Source organism: Procambarus clarkii, chromosome 79, assembly GCF_040958095.1.
Source record: "Procambarus clarkii isolate CNS0578487 chromosome 79, FALCON_Pclarkii_2.0, whole genome shotgun sequence".
In the NCBI taxonomy this organism is placed as follows: Eukaryota; Metazoa; Arthropoda; class Malacostraca; order Decapoda; family Cambaridae; genus Procambarus; species Procambarus clarkii.
In genome coordinates, this window is record NC_091228.1 from 22,543,635 (window position 1) to 22,561,081 (window position 17,447).

Genomic DNA, 17,447 nt, shown 5'->3' on the forward strand with positions numbered 1-17,447 from the left:
ATCTGAGACCTCACCCCCTGACTTGCTGTTTTCTGTTGCTTAGGTACTCCCTTATCCAATGGAGTACCTTCCCTTTCACTCCTGCCTGCATCGCCAGCTTTTGCACTATCCTCTTGTGTGGTACTGTGTCAAAGGCTTTCTGGCAATCCAATAATATGCAGTCTGCCCACCCCTCTCTTTCTTGCCTGATTTTTGCTGCCTGGTCGTAGAATTCAATTAATCCATTGAGGCAGGACTTGCCATCCCTGAACCCATGTTGATGCTGAGTTACAAAGTTCTTTCGCTCCATATGTTCCACTAGCTTTGTTCGTACAATCTTCTCTGTCAGCTTGCATGGTATGCAAGTTAGGGACGTTGGCCTGGTGATCAATGCCTCCTGTCTATCCCCCTTCTTGTATATCGGGACTACATTAGCCATCTTCAAAATTTTTGGCAGTTCCTCTGTTACCAGTGATTTGTTATACACTATGAAGAGTGGCAAGCATAGTGCTTCTGCTCCTTCCTTTAGGATCCAAGGAAAGATTCCATCTGTTAACTACTTTGTCATATCCTTTGCCTTTGTCTTTGTCATATCCAACTCTAGCAAGAGCTTCCTTATATTCCCACTGGTAATTCGGAACTCTTCTAGTGGTTCATAGTTAACTATTCCCTCTCTTATTTCTGAAACTTCTTGCTCTAATGTGAAGTCCTCCTGGTATTTGTTATTCAGTTCCTCACAAACTTCCTTGTCGTTTGTAGTGAATCTGTCTGCCCCTATCTTTAATTTCATTACCTGTTCCTTTACTGTTGTTTTTCTCCTGATGTGGCTGTGCAGTAATTTAGGTTGAGTCTTTGCCTTGCTTGCGATGTCATTTTCGTATTGCCCTTCTGCCTCTCTTCTCAACTTAACATATTCCTTCCTGGCACTCTGGTATCTTTCTCTGCTCTCTAGTGTCCTGTTAATTTATAGTTTCTCCATGCCCTTGGACTTCCTTGTTTAGCTAGCCTACATCTCTGCTTAAACCATGGGTTTCTCATTTGCATTTCGTTTTTTCCTTTTGGACTGGGACACACTTGTCTGCTGCCTCCTTACACTTGTGCGTGATGTAGTTCATCATGTCTTGGGCCGTCTTACCCTGAGCTCTGTTTCCTATGTTATATCTGTTAGGAATTTTCTTATTTCCTAATAGTTTCCATTTCAGAATGCCAGCCTTTTGTTTTCAGTTCCCTTCCTTGAGTACATTAACCCTTCTGCGACCAGATACTCAAACGTCAGTTCACTGTGATCGTTCATTCCTACTGGGGCCTCGAAACTGATTTCCCTTATGTCGGAGTCGTTCAGAGTGAAGACCAGGTCGAGTCTCTCTGGTTCATCGTTGACTCTCATTTTTGTGGATTCCCTGACATGCTGGCTTAAGTTTTCTGTCGCCACCTCCAATAGTTTAGCTCACCATGTATCCTCACCTCCGTGCGGTTCCATGTTCTCCCAGTCTATCCTTCCGTGGTGTGTGTGATTTATGATTATTTCATTGTTTTCTCAAGATATTCAAACAAAAGTTATTTGTTAACTTTAAACACCTGTTAAAAATGTTTGAAATGTTTGGTTGACATATTGTGTTGTATAACATTGTTTACATCTCAGCTGTTTGTAATAAAGTTAAATAAAACATATAACAACCATAATGTGTTATTCATTGTTTCATTCACTGATCATTCTTAAGCTGTTCGTATCTTTATGAACATTAACCTAACGGGAGAGAGACTTAACAATCGTTCTCAATAACGTTGGTCAGTAAATAAGAATAACGAAACACTGTCTTGAAGACAATCTCTTTTTGGTTATACCAGGTGGTGAGATTGTCTCTTGGTTATACCAGGTGGTGAGATTGTCTCTTGGTTATACCAGGTGGTGAGATTGTCTCTTGGTTATACCAGGTGGTGAGATTGTCTCTTGGTTATACCAGGTGGTGAGATTGTCTCTTGGTTATACCAGGTGGTGAGATTGTCTCTTGGTTATACCAGGTGGTGAGATTGTCTCTTGGTTATACCAGGTGGTGAGATTGTCTCTTGGTTATACCAGGTGGTGAGATTGTCTCTTGGTTATACCAGGTGGTGAGATTGTCTCTTGGTTATACCAGGTGGTGAGATTGTCTCTTGGTTATACCAGGTGGTGAGATTGTCTCTTGGTTATACCAGGTGGTGAGATTGTCTCTTGGTTATACCAGGTGGTGAGATTGTCTCTTGGTTATACCAGGTGGTGAGATTGTCTCTTGGTTATACCAGGTGGTGAGATTGTCTCTTGGTTATACCAGGTGGTGAGATTGTCTCTTGGTTATACCAGGTGGTGAGATTGTCTCTTGGTTGTACCAGGTGGTGAGATTGTCTCTTGGTTATACCAGGTGGTGAGATTGTCTCTTGGTTATACCAGGTGGTGAGATTGTCTCTTGGTTATACCAGGTGGTGAGATTGTCTCTTGGTTATACCAGGTGGTGAGATTGTCTCTTGGTTATACCAGGTGGTGAGATTGTCTCTTGGTTATATCAGGTGGTGAGATTGTCTCTTGGTTATACCAGATGGTGAGATTGTCTCTTGGTTATACCAGGTGGTGAGATTGTCTCTTGGTTATATCAGGTGGTGAGATTGTCTCTTGGTTATACCAGGTGGTGAGATTGTCTCTTGGTTATACCAGGTGGTGAGATTGTCTCTTGGTTATACCAGGTGGTGAGATTGTCTCTTGGTTATACCAGGTGGTGAGATTCTCTTGGTTATACCAGGTGGTGAGATTGTCTCTTGGTTATACCAGGTGGTGAGATTGTCTCTTGGTTATACCTGGTGGTGAGATTGTCTCTTGGTTATACCAGGTGGTGAGATTGTCTCTTGGTAATACCAGGTGGTGAGATTGTCTCTTGGTTATACCAGGTGGTGAGATTGTCTCTTGGTTATACCAGGTGGTGAGATTGTCTCTTGGTTATACCAGGTGGTGAGATTGTCTCTTGGTTATACCAGGTGGTGAGATTGTCTCCTGGTTATATCAGGTGGTGAGATTGTCTCTTGGTTATACCAGGTGGTGAGATTGTCTCTTGGTTATACCAGGTGGTGAGATTGTCTCTTGGTTATACCAGGTGGTGAGATTGTCTCTTGGTTATACCAGGTGGTGAGATTGTCTCTTGGTTATACCAGGTGGTGAGATTGTCTCTTGGTAAAACCAGGTGGTGAGATTGTCTCTTGGTTATGCCAGGTGGTGAGATTGTCTCTTGGTTATACCAGGTGGTGAGATTGTCTCTTGGTAATACCAGGTGGTGAGATTTGCTCTTGGTTATACCAGGTGGTGAGATTTGCTCTTGGTTATACCAGGTGGTGAGATTGTCTCTTGGTTATACCAGGTGGTGAGATTTGCTCTTGGTTATACCAGGTAGTGAGATTGTCTCTTGGTTATACCAGGTGGTGAGATTGTCTCTTGGTTATACCAGGTGGTGAGATTGTCTCTTGGTTATACCAGGTGGTGAGATTGTCTCTTGGTTATACCAGGTGGTGAGATTGTCTCTTAGTTATACCAGGTGGTGAGATTTGCTCTTGGTTATACCAGGTGGTGAGATTGTCTCTTGGTTATAACAGGTGGTGAGATTGTCTCTTGGTTATACCAGGTGGTGAGATTGTCTCTTGGTTATACCAGGTGGTGAGATTGTCTCTTGGTTATACCAGGTGGTGAGATTGTCTCTTGGTTATACCAGGTGGTGAGATTTGCTCTTGGTTATACCAGGTGGTGAGATTTGCTCTTGGTTATACCAGGTGGTGAGATTTGCTCTTGGTTATACCAGGTGGTGAGATTTGCTCTTGGTTATACCAGGTGGTGAGATTGTCTCTTGGTTATACCAGGTGGTGAGATTGTCTCTTGGTTATACCAGGTGGTGAGATTTGCTCTTGGTTATACCAGGTGGTGAGATTGGCTCTTGGTTATACCAGGTGGTGAGATTTGCTCTTGGTTATACCAGGTGGTGAGATTGTCTCTTGGTTATACCAGGTGGTGAGATTGTCTCTTGGTTATACCAGGTGGTGAGATTGTCTCTTGGTTATACCAGGTGGTGAGATTTGCTCTTGGTTATACCAGGTGGTGAGATTGTCTCTTGGTTATACCAGGTGGTGAGATTGTCTCTTGGTTATACCAGGTGTTGAGATTGTCTCTTGGTTATACCAGGTGGTGAGATTGTCTCTTGGTTATACCAGGTGGTGAGATTGTCTCTTGGTTATACCAGGTGGTGAGATTGTCTCTTGGTTATACCAGGTGGTGAGATTGTCTCTTGGTTATACCAGGTGTTGGTGATCCCAGACTTGTGTGGAGATTGTTTGTTTGATATATTATCAGATGTTGCCATGAGTGTCATGTTGCGTTGTCATACTCTGGTGTTGTCATATATATATATAAATATATAACTGAAAACTCACACCCCAGAAGTGACTCGAACCCATACTACCAGGAGCAACGCAACTGGTATGCACAGGGCGCCTTAATCCGCTTGACGATCACGACCGGACATGTGCCCCACGACGTGTGCCCCAAAGAATGAGGAGATTTGATAAAATGCTATGCCCAATATTACCATCCGAGTGCCGGCGGGGAAGTGGTTCAAATAGCTCGGCTATCACTTCCTTTTGTCCGGTCGTGATGGTCAAGCGGATTAAGGCGTCCTGTACATACCAGTTGCGTTGCTCCTGGCAGTATGGGTTTGAGTCACTTCTGGGGTGTGACTCCAGAAGTGTGTATATATATATATATATATATATATATATATATATATATATATATATATATATATATATATATATATATATATATATATATATATCGTACCTAGTAGCCAGAACGCACTTCTCAGCCTACTATGCAAGGCCCGATTTGCCTAATAAGCCAAATTTTCATGAATTAATTGTTTTTCGACTACCTAACCTACCTAACCTAACCTAACTTTTTCGGCTACCTAACCTAACCTAACCTATAAAGATAGGTTAGGTAGGGTAGGTTAGGTTCGGTCATATATCTACGTTAATTTTAACTCCAATAAAAAAAATTGACCTTATACATAATGTAATGGGTAGCTTTATCATTTGATAAGAAAAAGATTTGAAAAAATATATTAATTCAGGAAAACTTGGCTTAATAGGCAAATCGGGCCTTGCATAGTAGGCCGAGAAGTGCGTACTGGCTACTAGGTACGACATATATATATATATATATATATATATATTGTTACGTAAAACTGTGGATATTCCCAGGTGATGTTATGATCATGCAGCATAAGTTTACAATGTGAATATGGGAAACAGGAGTGAAGTTAAAACCCAATTTTAAAATACAAATTAATTTAATAAAACATATAAAGTCAACTTTAACACCTCTAACATATCTGACTTAGCACACCTGATGAAATAACATTTTTAAACAAACAAAAAGTCTTTAACACTTCAACTTTCTGACTCAGACACACACACAACAATGTAATATGAAGACCAAACCACAAGTCTGAAGGTGGTGGGACGACGACGTTTCGGTCCGTTCTATACCAGTATCATGTCGTGTAAATCATCACACAACTTGACAATGGTCCAGGAACGACCGAAACGTCGTCGTCTATTCATCTTCTGGTGTGGGGTTTGGTGATCATATCTTCAGCCCCGTTATTGTGACTCGTCGTCTGCAACAGAGTAATGATTCACACTTATAATACACGCAAGGACCACACGACATGCATTCCCTAACAACCCCACTCTTATGGAACTACCTGAAGCAGTTACACTTTGAGAGGGAGTGTATACGTGAGGCGAGCACACGGACATGTGCCTGATGACTATACCTTGTTCCTGATGACTATACCTTGTTCCTGATGACTATACCTTGTGCCTGATGACTATATCTTGTTCCTGATGACTATACCTTGTTCCTGATGACTATACCTTGTGCCTGATGACTATATCTTGTTCCTGATGACTATACCTTGTGCCTGATGACTATACCTTGTTCCTGATGACTATACCTTGTTCCTGATGACTATACCTTGTTCCTGATGACTATACCTTGTGCCTGATGACTATATATCTTGTGCCTGATGACTATACCTTGTGCCTGATGACTATACCTTGTGCCTGATGACTATACCTTGTTCCTGATGACTATACCTTGTTCCTGATGACTATATATCTTGTGCCTGATGACTATACCTTGTGCCTGATGACTATACCTTGTGCCTGATGACTATACCTTGTTCCTGATGACTATACCTTGTTCCTGATGACTATACCTTGTTCCTGATGACTATACCTTGTTCCTGATGACTATGCCTTCAGAATGACCATATAACATGACCGTAATGAGATCATTCATCAGGGTTCCAGGAGACTCAAGTCCCATAAAGATGATGACGAGAGCGAGGGAGAAGTCACTACCAGACCTGAGGAAGGTAACTCTCCCATACTGAGGGCGTCACCACTCCCAGGGTAATAGAGGCAGACGTGAGGACAGTAAATCTCCATACTGAGGGAGTCACCACTCCCAGGGTAATAGAGGCAGACGTGAGGACAGTAACTCTCCCATACTGAGGGCGTCACCACTCCCAGGGTAATAGAGGCAGACCTGAGGAAGGTAACTCTCCCATACTGAGGGCGTCACCACTCCCAGGGTAATAGAGGCAGACGTGAGGACAGTAACTATCCCATACTGAGGGAGTCACCACTCCCAGGGAAATAGAGGCAGACGTGAGGACAGTAACTCTCCCATACTGAGGGAGTCACCACTCCCAGGGTAATAGAGGCAGACGTGAGGACAGTAACTATCCCATACTGAGGGAGTCACCACTCCCAGGGAAATAGAGGCAGACGTGAGGACAGTAACTCTCCCATACTGAGGGCGTCACCACTCCCAGGGTAATAGAGGCAGACCTCAGGAAGGTAACTCTCCCATACTGAGGGAGTCACCACTCCCAGAGTAATAGAGGCAGACCTCAGGAAGGTAACTCTCCCATACTGAGGGAGTCACCACTCCCAGGGTAATAGAGGCAGACCTCAGGAAGGTAACTCTCCCATACTGAGGGAGTCACCACTCCCAGGGTAATAGAGGCAGACCTCAGGAAGGTAACTCTCCCATACTGAGGGAGTCACCACTCCCAGGGTAATAGAGGCAGACCTGAGGAAGGTAACTCTCCCATACTGAGGGCGTCACCACTCCCAGGGTAATAGAGGCAGACCTGAGGAAGGTAACTCTCCCATACTGAGGGCGTCACCACTCCCAGGGTAATAGAGGCAGACCTGAGGACAGTAACTCTCCCATACTGAGGGCGTCACCACTCCCAGGGTAATAGAGGCAGACCTGACGAAGGTAACTCTCCCATACTGAGGGAGTCACCACTCCCAGGGTAATAGAGGCAGACCTGAGGACAGTAACTCTCCCATACTGAGGGCGTCACCACTCCCAGGGTAATAGAGGCAGACCTGAGGAAGGTAACTCTCCCATACTGAGGGAGTCATCACTCCCAGGGTAATAGAGGCAGACCTGAGGACAGTAACTCTCCCATACTGAGGGCGTCACCACTCCCAGGGTAATAGAGGCAGACCTGAGGACAGTAACTCTCCCATACTGAGGGCGTCACCACTCCCAGGGTAATAGAGGCAGACCTCAGGAAGGTAACTCTCCCATACTGAGGGAGTCACCACTCCCAGGGTAATAGAGGCAGACCTCAGGAAGGTAACTCTCCCATACTGAGGGACTCACCACTCCCAGGGTAATAGAGGCAGACCTCAGGAAGGTAACTCTCCCATACTGAGGGAGTCACCACTCCCAGGGTAATAGAGGCAGACCTCAGGAAGGTAACTCTCCCATACTGAGGGAGTCACCACTCCCAGGGTAATAGAGGCAGACCTCAGGAAGGTAACTCTCCCATACTGAGGGAGTCACCACTCCCAGGGTAATAGAGGCAGACCTCAGGAAGGTAACTCTCCCATACTGAGGGCGTCACCACTCCCAGGGTCATAGAGGCAGACCACAGGAAGGTAACTCTCCCATACTGAGGGCGTCACCACTCCCAGGGTAATAGAGGCAGACCTCAGGAAGGTAACTCTCCCATACTGAGGGAGTCACCACTCCCAGGGTAATAGAGGCAGACCTCAGGAAGGTAACTCTCCCATACTGAGGGAGTCACCACTCCCAGGGTAATAGAGGCAGACCTGAGGAAGGTAACTCTCCCATACTGAGGGCGTCACCACTCCCAGGGTAATAGAGGCAGACCTGAGGAAGGTAACTCTCCCATACTGAGGGCGTCACCACTCCCAGGGTAATAGAGGCAGACCTGAGGACAGTAACTCTCCCATACTGAGGGCGTCACCACTCCCAGGGTAATAGAGGCAGACCTGAGGAAGGTAACTCTCCCATACTGAGGGAGTCACCACTCCCAGGGTAATAGAGGCAGACCTGAGGACAGTAACTCTCCCATACTGAGGGCGTCACCACTCCCAGGGTAATAGAGGCAGACCTGAGGACAGTAACTCTCCCATACTGAGGGCGTCACCACTCCCAGGGTAATAGAGGCAGACCTGAGGAAGGTAACTCTCCCATACTGAGGGAGTCACCACTCCCAGGGTAATAGAGGCAGACCTGAGGACAGTAACTCTCCCATACTGAGGGCGTCACCACTCCCAGGGTAATAGAGGCAGACCTGAGGAAGGTAACTCTCCCATACTGAGGGAGTCACCACTCCCAGGGTAATAGAGGCAGACCTGAGGACAGTAACTCTCCCATACTGAGGGCGTCACCACTCCCAGGGTAATAGAGGCAGACCTGAGGACAGTAACTCTCCCATACTGAGGGCGTCACCACTCCCAGGGTAATAGAGGCAGACCTCAGGAAGGTAACTCTCCCATACTGAGGGAGTCACCACTCCCAGGGTAATAGAGGCAGACCTCAGGAAGGTAACTCTCCCATACTGAGGGACTCACCACTCCCAGGGTAATAGAGGCAGACCTCAGGAAGGTAACTCTCCCATACTGAGGGAGTCACCACTCCCAGGGTAATAGAGGCAGACCTCAGGAAGGTAACTCTCCCATACTGAGGGAGTCACCACTCCCAGGGTAATAGAGGCAGACCTCAGGAAGGTAACTCTCCCATACTGAGGGAGTCACCACTCCCAGGGTAATAGAGGCAGACCTCAGGAAGGTAACTCTCCCATACTGAGGGCGTCACCACTCCCAGGGTCATAGAGGCAGACCACAGGAAGGTAACTCTCCCATACTGAGGGCGTCACCACTCCCAGGGTAATAGAGGCAGACCTCAGGAAGGTAACTCTCCCATACTGAGGGAGTCACCACTCCCAGGGTAATAGAGGCAGACCTCAGGAAGGTAACTCTCCCATACTGAGGGAGTCACCACTCCCAGGGTAATAGAGGCAGACCTCAGGAGGGTAACTCTCCCATACTGAGGGCGTCACCACTCCCAGGGTAATAGAGGCAGACCTCAGGAAGGTAACTCTCCCATACTGAGGGAGTCACCACTCCCAGGGTAATAGAGGCAGACGTGAGGACAGTAACTCTCCCATACTGAGGGAGTCACCACTCCCAGGGTAATAGAGGCAGACGTGAGGACAGTAACTCTCCCATACTGAGGGAGTCACCACTCCCAGGGTAATAGAGGCAGACGTGAGGACAGTAACTCTCCCATACTGAGGGAGTCACCACTCCCAGGGTAATAGAGGCAGACCTGAGGACAGTAACTCTCCCATACTGAGGGAGTCACCACTCCCAGGGTAATAGAGGCAGACCTGAGGAAGGTAACTCTCCCATACTGAGGGAGTCACCACTCCCAGGGTAATAGAGGCAGACCTGAGGACAGTAACTCTCCCATACTGAGGGAGTCACCACTCCCAGGGTAATAGAGGCAGGCCTGAGGAAGGTAACTCTCCCATACTGAGGGAGTCACCACTCCCAGGGTAAGAGAGGCAGGCCTGAGGAAGGTAACTCTCCCATACTGAGGGAGTCACCACTCCCAGGGTAATAGAGGCAGACCTCAGGAAGGTAACTCGCCCATACTGAGGGAGTCACCACTCCCAGGGTAATAAAGGCAGGCCTGAGGAAGGTAACTCTCCCATACTGAGGGCGTCACCACTCCCAGGGTAATACAGGCAGATCTCAGGAAGGTAACTCTCCCATACTGAGGGAGTCACCACTCCCAGGGTAATAGAGGCAGACGTGAGGACAGTAACTCTCCCATACTGAGGGAGTCACCACTCCCAGGGTAATAGAGGCAGACGTGAGGACAGTAACTCTCCCATACTGAGGGAGTCACCACTCCCAGGGTAATAGAGGCAGACGTGAGGACAGTAACTCTCCCATACTGAGGGAGTCACCACTCCCAGGGTAATAGAGGCAGACCTGAGGACAGTAACTCTCCCATACTGAGGGAGTCACCACTCCCAGGGTAATAGAGGCAGACCTCAGGAAGGTAACTCTCCCATACTGAGGGAGTCACCACTCCCAGGGTAATAGAGGCAGACCTGAGGAAGGTAACTCTCCCATACTGAGGGAGTCACCACTCCCAGGGTAATAGAGGCAGACCTGAGGACAGTAACTCTCCCATACTGAGGGAGTCACCACTCCCAGGGTAATAGAGGCAGGCCTGAGGAAGGTAACTCTCCCATACTGAGGGAGTCACCACTCCCCGGGTAATAGAGGCAGGCCTGAGGAAGGTAACTCTCCCATACTGAGGGAGTCACCACTCCCAGGGTAATAGAGGCAGACCTCAGGAAGGTAACTCTCCCATACTGAGGGAGTCACCACTCCCAGGGTAATAGAGGCAGACCTCAGGAAGGTAACTCTCCCATACTGAGGGAGTCACCACTCCCAGGGTAATAGAGGCAGACCTCAGGAAGGTAACTCTCCCATACTGAGGGAGTCACCACTCCCAGGGTAATAGAGGCAGACGTGAGGACAGTAACTCTCCCATACTGAGGGAGTCACCACTCCCAGGGTAATAGAGGCAGACGTGAGGACAGTAACTCTCCCATACTGAGGGAGTCACCACTCCCAGGGTAATAGAGGCAGACCTCAGGAAGGTAACTCTCCCATACTGAGGGAGTCACCACTCCCAGGGTAATAGAGGCAGACCTCAGGAAGGTAACTCTCCCATACTGAGGGCGTCACCACTCCCAGGGTAATAGAGGCAGACCTCAGGAAGGTAACTCTCCCATACTGAGGGAGTCACCACTCCCAGGGTAATAGAGGCAGACCTCAGGAAGGTAACTCTCCCATACTGAGGGAGTCACCACTCCCAGGGTAATAGAGGCAGTATTAACCAAGGGACAAGAGGCGGCCGGTGACCATGACACATGTTGTTGTTGTTGTTATAGATCCGTTATCTGTAACAAAAAGTTCCAAGTAGCACGGGCTATGGTGAGCCCGCGCGACAGGTGGCGCTCTCAGTACGGGGACCGTCTGGTGTGCTCCCTGCATAACGCTGAGTATTATTGCAGAGTGGAGCGACAGGTGGGACGACGGCTGAGGGCTATCTGTCTCACGGTGTGGTGCTCTGTCTCACGGTGTGTGGTGCTCTGTCTCACGGTGTGTGGTGCTCTGTCTCACAGTGTGGTGCTCTGTCTCACAGTGTGGTGCTCTGTCTCACAGTGTGTGGTGCTCTGTCTCACGGTGTGTGGTGTTCTGTCTCACGGTGTGTGGGGCTCTGTCTCACAGTGTGGTGCTCTGTCTCACGGTGTGGTACTCTGTCTCACAGTGTGGTGCTCTGTCTCACAGTGTGGTACTCTGTCTCACATTGTGTGGTGCTCTGTCTCACAGTGTGGTGCTCTGTCTCACAGTGTGGTACTCTGTCTCACATTGTGTGGTGCTCTGTCTCACAGTGTGTGGTGCTCTGTCTCACAGTGTGTGGTGCTCTGTCTCACAGTGTGTGGTGCTCTGTCTCACGGTGTGGTGCTCTGTCTCACAGTGTGGTGCTCTGTCTCACAGTGTGTGGTGCTCTGTCTCACGGTGTGTGGTGCTCTGTCTCACATTGTGTGGTGCTCTGTCTCACGGTGTGGTGCTCCGTCTCACAGTGTGTGGTGCTCTGTCTCACGGTGTGTGGTGCTCTGTCTCACGGTGTGTGGTGCTCTGTCTCACGGTGTGTGGTGCTCTGTCTCACGGTGTGTGGTGCTCTGTCTCACAGTGTGTGGTGCTCTGTCTCACAGTGTGTGGTGCTCTGTCTCACAGTGTGGTGCTCAGTCTCACAGTGTGGTGCTCTGTCTCACGGTGTGTGGTGCTCAGTCTCACAGTGTGGTGCTCTGTCTCACGGTGTGTGGTGCTCTGTCTCACAGTGTGTGGTGCTCTGTCTCACGGTGTGTGGTGCTCTGTCTCACGGTGTGTGGTGCTCTGTCTCACAGTGTGTGGTGCTCTGTCTCACAGTGTGTGGTGCTCTGTCTCACAGTGTGTGGTGCTCTGTCTCACAGTGTGGTGCTCTGTCTCACAGTGTGGTGCTCTGTCTCACGGTGTGTGGTGCTCTGTCTCACATTGTGTGGTGCTCTGTCTCACGGTGTGTGGTGCTCTGTCTCACGGTGTGTGGTGCTCTGTCTCACGGTGTGTGGTGCTCTGTCTCACGGTGTGTGGTGCTCTGTCTCTCATTGTGTAGTGCTCTCACATTGTGTGGTGCTCTGTCTCACAGTGTGTGGTGCTCTGTCTCACGGTGTGTGGTGCTCTGTCTCACAGTGTGTGGTGCTCTGTCTCACGGTGTATGGTGCTCTGTCTCACGGTGTGTGGTGCTTTGTCTCACGGTGTGGTGCTCTGTCTCACAGTGTGGTGCTCTGTCTCACGGTGTGTGGTGCTCTGTCTCACAGTGTGGTGCTCTGTCTCACGGTGTGTGGTGCTCTGTCTCAGAGTGTGTGGTGCTCTGTCTCACAGTGTGTGGTGCTCTGTTTCACAGTGTGTGGTGCTCTGTCTCACAGTGTGTGGTGCTCTGTCTCACGGTGTGTGGTGCTCTGTCTCACGGTGTGTGGTGCTCTGTCTCACGGTGTGTGGTGCTCTGTCTCACGGTGTGTGGTGCTCTGTCTCACAGTGTGGTGCTCTGTCTCACAGTGTGTGGTGCTCTGTCTCACAGTGTGTGGTGCTCTGTCTCACAGTGTGTGGTGCTCTGTCTCATGGTGTGTGGTGCTCTGTCTCACGGTGTGTGGTGCTCTGTCTCACAGTGTGGTGCTCTGTCTCACAGTGTGGTGCTCTGTCTCACAGTGTGGTGCTCTGTCTCATAGTGTGGTGCTCTGTCTCACAGTGTGTGGTGCTCTGTCTCACAGTGTGTGGTGCTCTGCCTCACAGTGTGTGGTGCTCTGTCTCACAGTGTGTGGTGCTCTGTCTCACAGTGTGTGGGGCTCTGTCTCACAGTGTGGTGCTCTGTCTCACGGTGTGTGGTGCTCTGTCTCACGGTGTGTGGTGCTCTGTCTCACAGTGTGGTGCTCTGTCTCACAGTGTGGTGCTCTGTCTCACAGTGTGGTGCTCTGTCTCACAGTGTGGTGCTCTGTCTCACAGTGTGTGGTGCTCTGTCTCACAGTGTGTGGTGCTCTGCCTCACAGTGTGTGGTGCTCTGTCTCACAGTGTGTGGTGCTCTGTCTCACAGTGTGTGGGGCTCTGTCTCACGGTGTGGTGCTCTGTCTCACAGTGTGGTGCTCTGTCTCACGGTGTGGTGCTCTGTCTCACAGTGTGTGGGGCTCTGTCTCACAGTGTGGTGCTCTGTCTCACGGTGTGTGGTGCTCTGTCTCACAGTGTGTGGTGCTCTGTCTCACGGTGTGTGGTGATCTGTCTCACAGTGTGTGGTGCTCTGTCTCACAGTGTGTGGTGCTCTGTCTCACGGTGTGGTGCTCTGTCTCACGGTGTGGTGCTCTGTCTCACGGTGTGTGGTGCTCTGTCTCACGGTGTGTGGTGCTCTGTCTCACAGTGTGGTGCTCTGTCTCACAGTGTGGTGCTCTGTCTCACAGTGTGGTGCTCTGTCTCACAGTGTGGTGCTCTGTCTCACAGTGTGTGGTTCTCTGCCTCACAGTGTGTGGTGCTCTGTCTCACAGTGTGTGGTGCTCTGTCTCACAGTGTGTGGGGCTCTGTCTCATAGTGTGGTGCTCTGTCTCACGGTGTGTGGTGCTCTGTCTCACGGTGTGTGGTGCTCTGTCTCACAGTGTGTGGTGCTCTGTCTCACAGTGTGGTGCTCTGTCTCACAGTGTGGTGCTCTGTCTCACGGTGTGTGGTGCTCTGTCTCACAGTGTGGTGCTCTGTCTCACAGTGTGGTGCTCTGTCTCACGGTGAGGCGCAGGTGGGGGGGGGGCACAAACAGCTGTTCAGGAGAAACTTCCCAACTTGAGACTTCTGTTGTTTCTCTCAACAAACTTTCATTTTTTTTGGTCACAGTTTACCATTTTACCTCACGAAGAGCTAGTCATATTATTATATTTTTTTAGGGTAAATGACATGTGTAATAAAACTGGGTCCTTTTCACTATGGGATTTTACTTACGATGTATCTAATTAAATGTGTTATTGAATGTAAGGTTTTGATTGTAAATATACAAGAGATTAAAACAGGTGATTAAACACACTACTGGTGCTGAGGCTGAGAAACATTACAGGCCTTGACATGTCGGCTCTCAGGGTGAAAATGTTGCACTCTTAGCAACATCCAATGTAACAACATCCATGGCAACACTGGCACTGCCTGCAACACTGGCACTGCCTGCAACACTGGCACTGCCTGCAACACTGGCACTTCCTGCAACACTGGCACTGCCTGCAACACTGGCACTGCTTGCAACACTGGCACTGCTTGCAACACTGGCACTGCTTGCAACACTGGCACTGCCTGCAACACTGGCACTGCCTGCAACACTGGCACTGCCTGCAACACTGGCACTTCCTGCAACACTGGCACTGCTTGCAACACTGGCACTGCTTGCAACACTGACACTGCCTGCAACACTGGCACTGCTTGCAACACTGGCACTGCTTGCAACACTGGCACTTCCTGCAACACTGGCACTGACTGCAACACTGGCACTGCCTGCAACATTGGCACTTCCTGCAACACTGACACCCACTGCAACACTGGCACCCACTGCAACATTGGCACTGCCTGCAACACTGACACCCACTGCAACACTGGCACCCACTGCAACACTGCCTGCAACACTGGAACCCACTACAACATTGACACTGCCTGCAACACTGGCACTGCTTGCAACTCTGGCACTGCCTGCAACACTGGCACCCACTGCAACACTGGCACTGCCTGCAACACTGGCACTTCCTGCAACACTGGCACTCGCTGCAACATTGACACTGCCTGCAACACTGGCACCCACTGCAACACTGCCTGCAACACTGGCACCCACTGCAACACTGGCACTCACTGCAACATTGACACTGCCTGCAACACTGGCACTGCTTGCAACTCTGGCACTGCCTGCAACACTGGCACTGCCTGCAACACTGGCACTTCCTGCAACACTGGCACCCATTGCAACACTGGCACTGCCTGCAACACTGGCACCCACTGCAACACTGGCACCCACTGCAACACTGGCACCCACTGCAACACTGGCACTGCCTGCAACAATGGCACCCACTGCAACACTGGCACCCACTGCAACACTGGCAGTCAATACAATGTTGATCTCATCATAGACCTGATCGCTGACCTGATCAGACCTGGGCCAGGGAATAGAAGGAAGCCTTGGCCGCCCTAAAACGACGGCCTGACTTCCTAGTTAAAGCCGCTGACAAAGGAGGAGCGGTCGTCGTATGGAACAGGTACAGGCACATCTCCCCACGAGGGAGATGGACAGGCACATCTCCCCACGAGGGAGATGGACAGGCACCTGCCGGATGAGGTCTCCCACGACAGCATCAGAGACTAGGCAGCGGCACTCAGAAACGCTCAGGCTAGAAGCAGGCGAATAATCCTCAAATTTTTCGAGAACGTCACAGGGAATGGAAGCGAAGGTCTCATACAAGCAAAAGCCAGACTCTTACATCGCTTTCATCTCAAAAATACCCCATATATATCTCCTGCCAAAGGTACACAGACAACCACACCCGGACACAGGAACATGGCAAGGAAGACTGGTTCTAAGCGGCTTCAAGGCACCGACGAGGCCGGTGGACTGGATTTGTCCAGCCTTGCTGAACCCTCTACTACGCCTCTTACCGAAGAGACTACGTGACACAACTGACATCCTAGATAAGATACAAGACACTGAGGGCAGTATGTCGGAAGACACTCACCTTTTCTCGACGGATGTAGTATCGCTCTACCCGAGCATACTACAGAGGGAATCGGCCAGAATAGTGGCTAATTTCTTCAACGAGAACAAACACAAGGAAACCACAGAACTAAGGGTGGCAAGAGTTTGGAGGACACCGCAGAGGGACTTGGTGGAAGAAGCAATCCTGCATGTGATGAGCCACCCTCCTTCAGTTCGAGGGACGAACCTACAGACAGATAAAAGGCACAGTCACAGGGGCTTCCAGCAGCATGGCGATCGCCGAGATGTTTACGCATGTGGCCTTTGAAAACGCAAGAGCCCAAAAGACCGATGCATTGCTAATATATTAGATATATTGTTGACATTTTTGGCATCATGACCACCGGCGAGCAACATCTACACACTTTCTTTGCCTGGGCAAACACTGCCCACGACAACTAAATATTTACATTAGAGATAACAGTTCAACAATAAATGTCCTCGATACAGCAGTGTTTATTGACCACACGAGTAGGCGTCTCCAAACAAAGGCGTACTACAAACCCACAAATCTCCATACTTATTTGAAGTTTGATTCAAGCCTCTCAGCAGCTCTGAAGACTTCCCTGCCATACTCTCTAGCCTTCTAAAGAGAACAGCCTCTCTCCCTCTTTAGAGGCCTCTAAAGGCCTCTCTTTTGTACTTTAAAGAGAACAAACAGCTGGGATGAAACATTTCAGCCCCAGCTACAGGATCTCTGGGAGAGGTTCAGGGATAGTGGCCATCCAGACAAGATACTGCACAAAGCCCAGACTAAGTTACAACACAAACCCGAGCTCAACTCCTCGAACCTCAGACTCCAAAACAAGACGATAAGAGGTGGATCCTCCCGACTCTATTTTTCTAGGCTCAGCAACACATCTGTAGCAGAAAATGACCAGATTATAGTCCTGGATGAAGGAGACATACAAGGACATCCATCCTGGCTGAACTTCCCTAGAGATCCTCCTATGATCGCATGGAAGAGAAATCAATCTCTCGAGGACCATCTGGTCCGAGCAGGTCCAAGACGGGAGACCCTGTCTTAGACCTGCTCAACTAGCCTCCCTACCAGTGGAACAAGTATATGGTTCCCCCATAGGTTTTTCCCCCAAGGCTTGTGGAGTGGTTGGAAGGGCCCCTTCATGCCAAAGAAGTCAATAATGTGGACTGGGTTTACTAATGTGGGAGGAGATCTTTA

The 17,447-nt window shown here is 49.4% G+C and overlaps 2 protein-coding genes across 2 annotated transcripts in view; both read right to left on the minus strand.

Annotated features, from left to right (window-relative positions):
- Positions 1 to 17,447, minus strand: part of LOC138357609 (small ribosomal subunit protein uS12) — a 428,441-nt gene that overhangs the window by 12,482 nt on the left and 398,512 nt on the right. The window lies entirely within an intron of this gene.
- LOC123764593 (streptococcal hemagglutinin-like) lies at positions 14,615 to 15,481 on the minus strand. Its single transcript, XM_045752584.2, has one exon. The coding sequence runs from the start codon at positions 15,479 to 15,481 to the stop codon at positions 14,615 to 14,617; it is 867 nt and encodes a 288-aa protein (XP_045608540.2).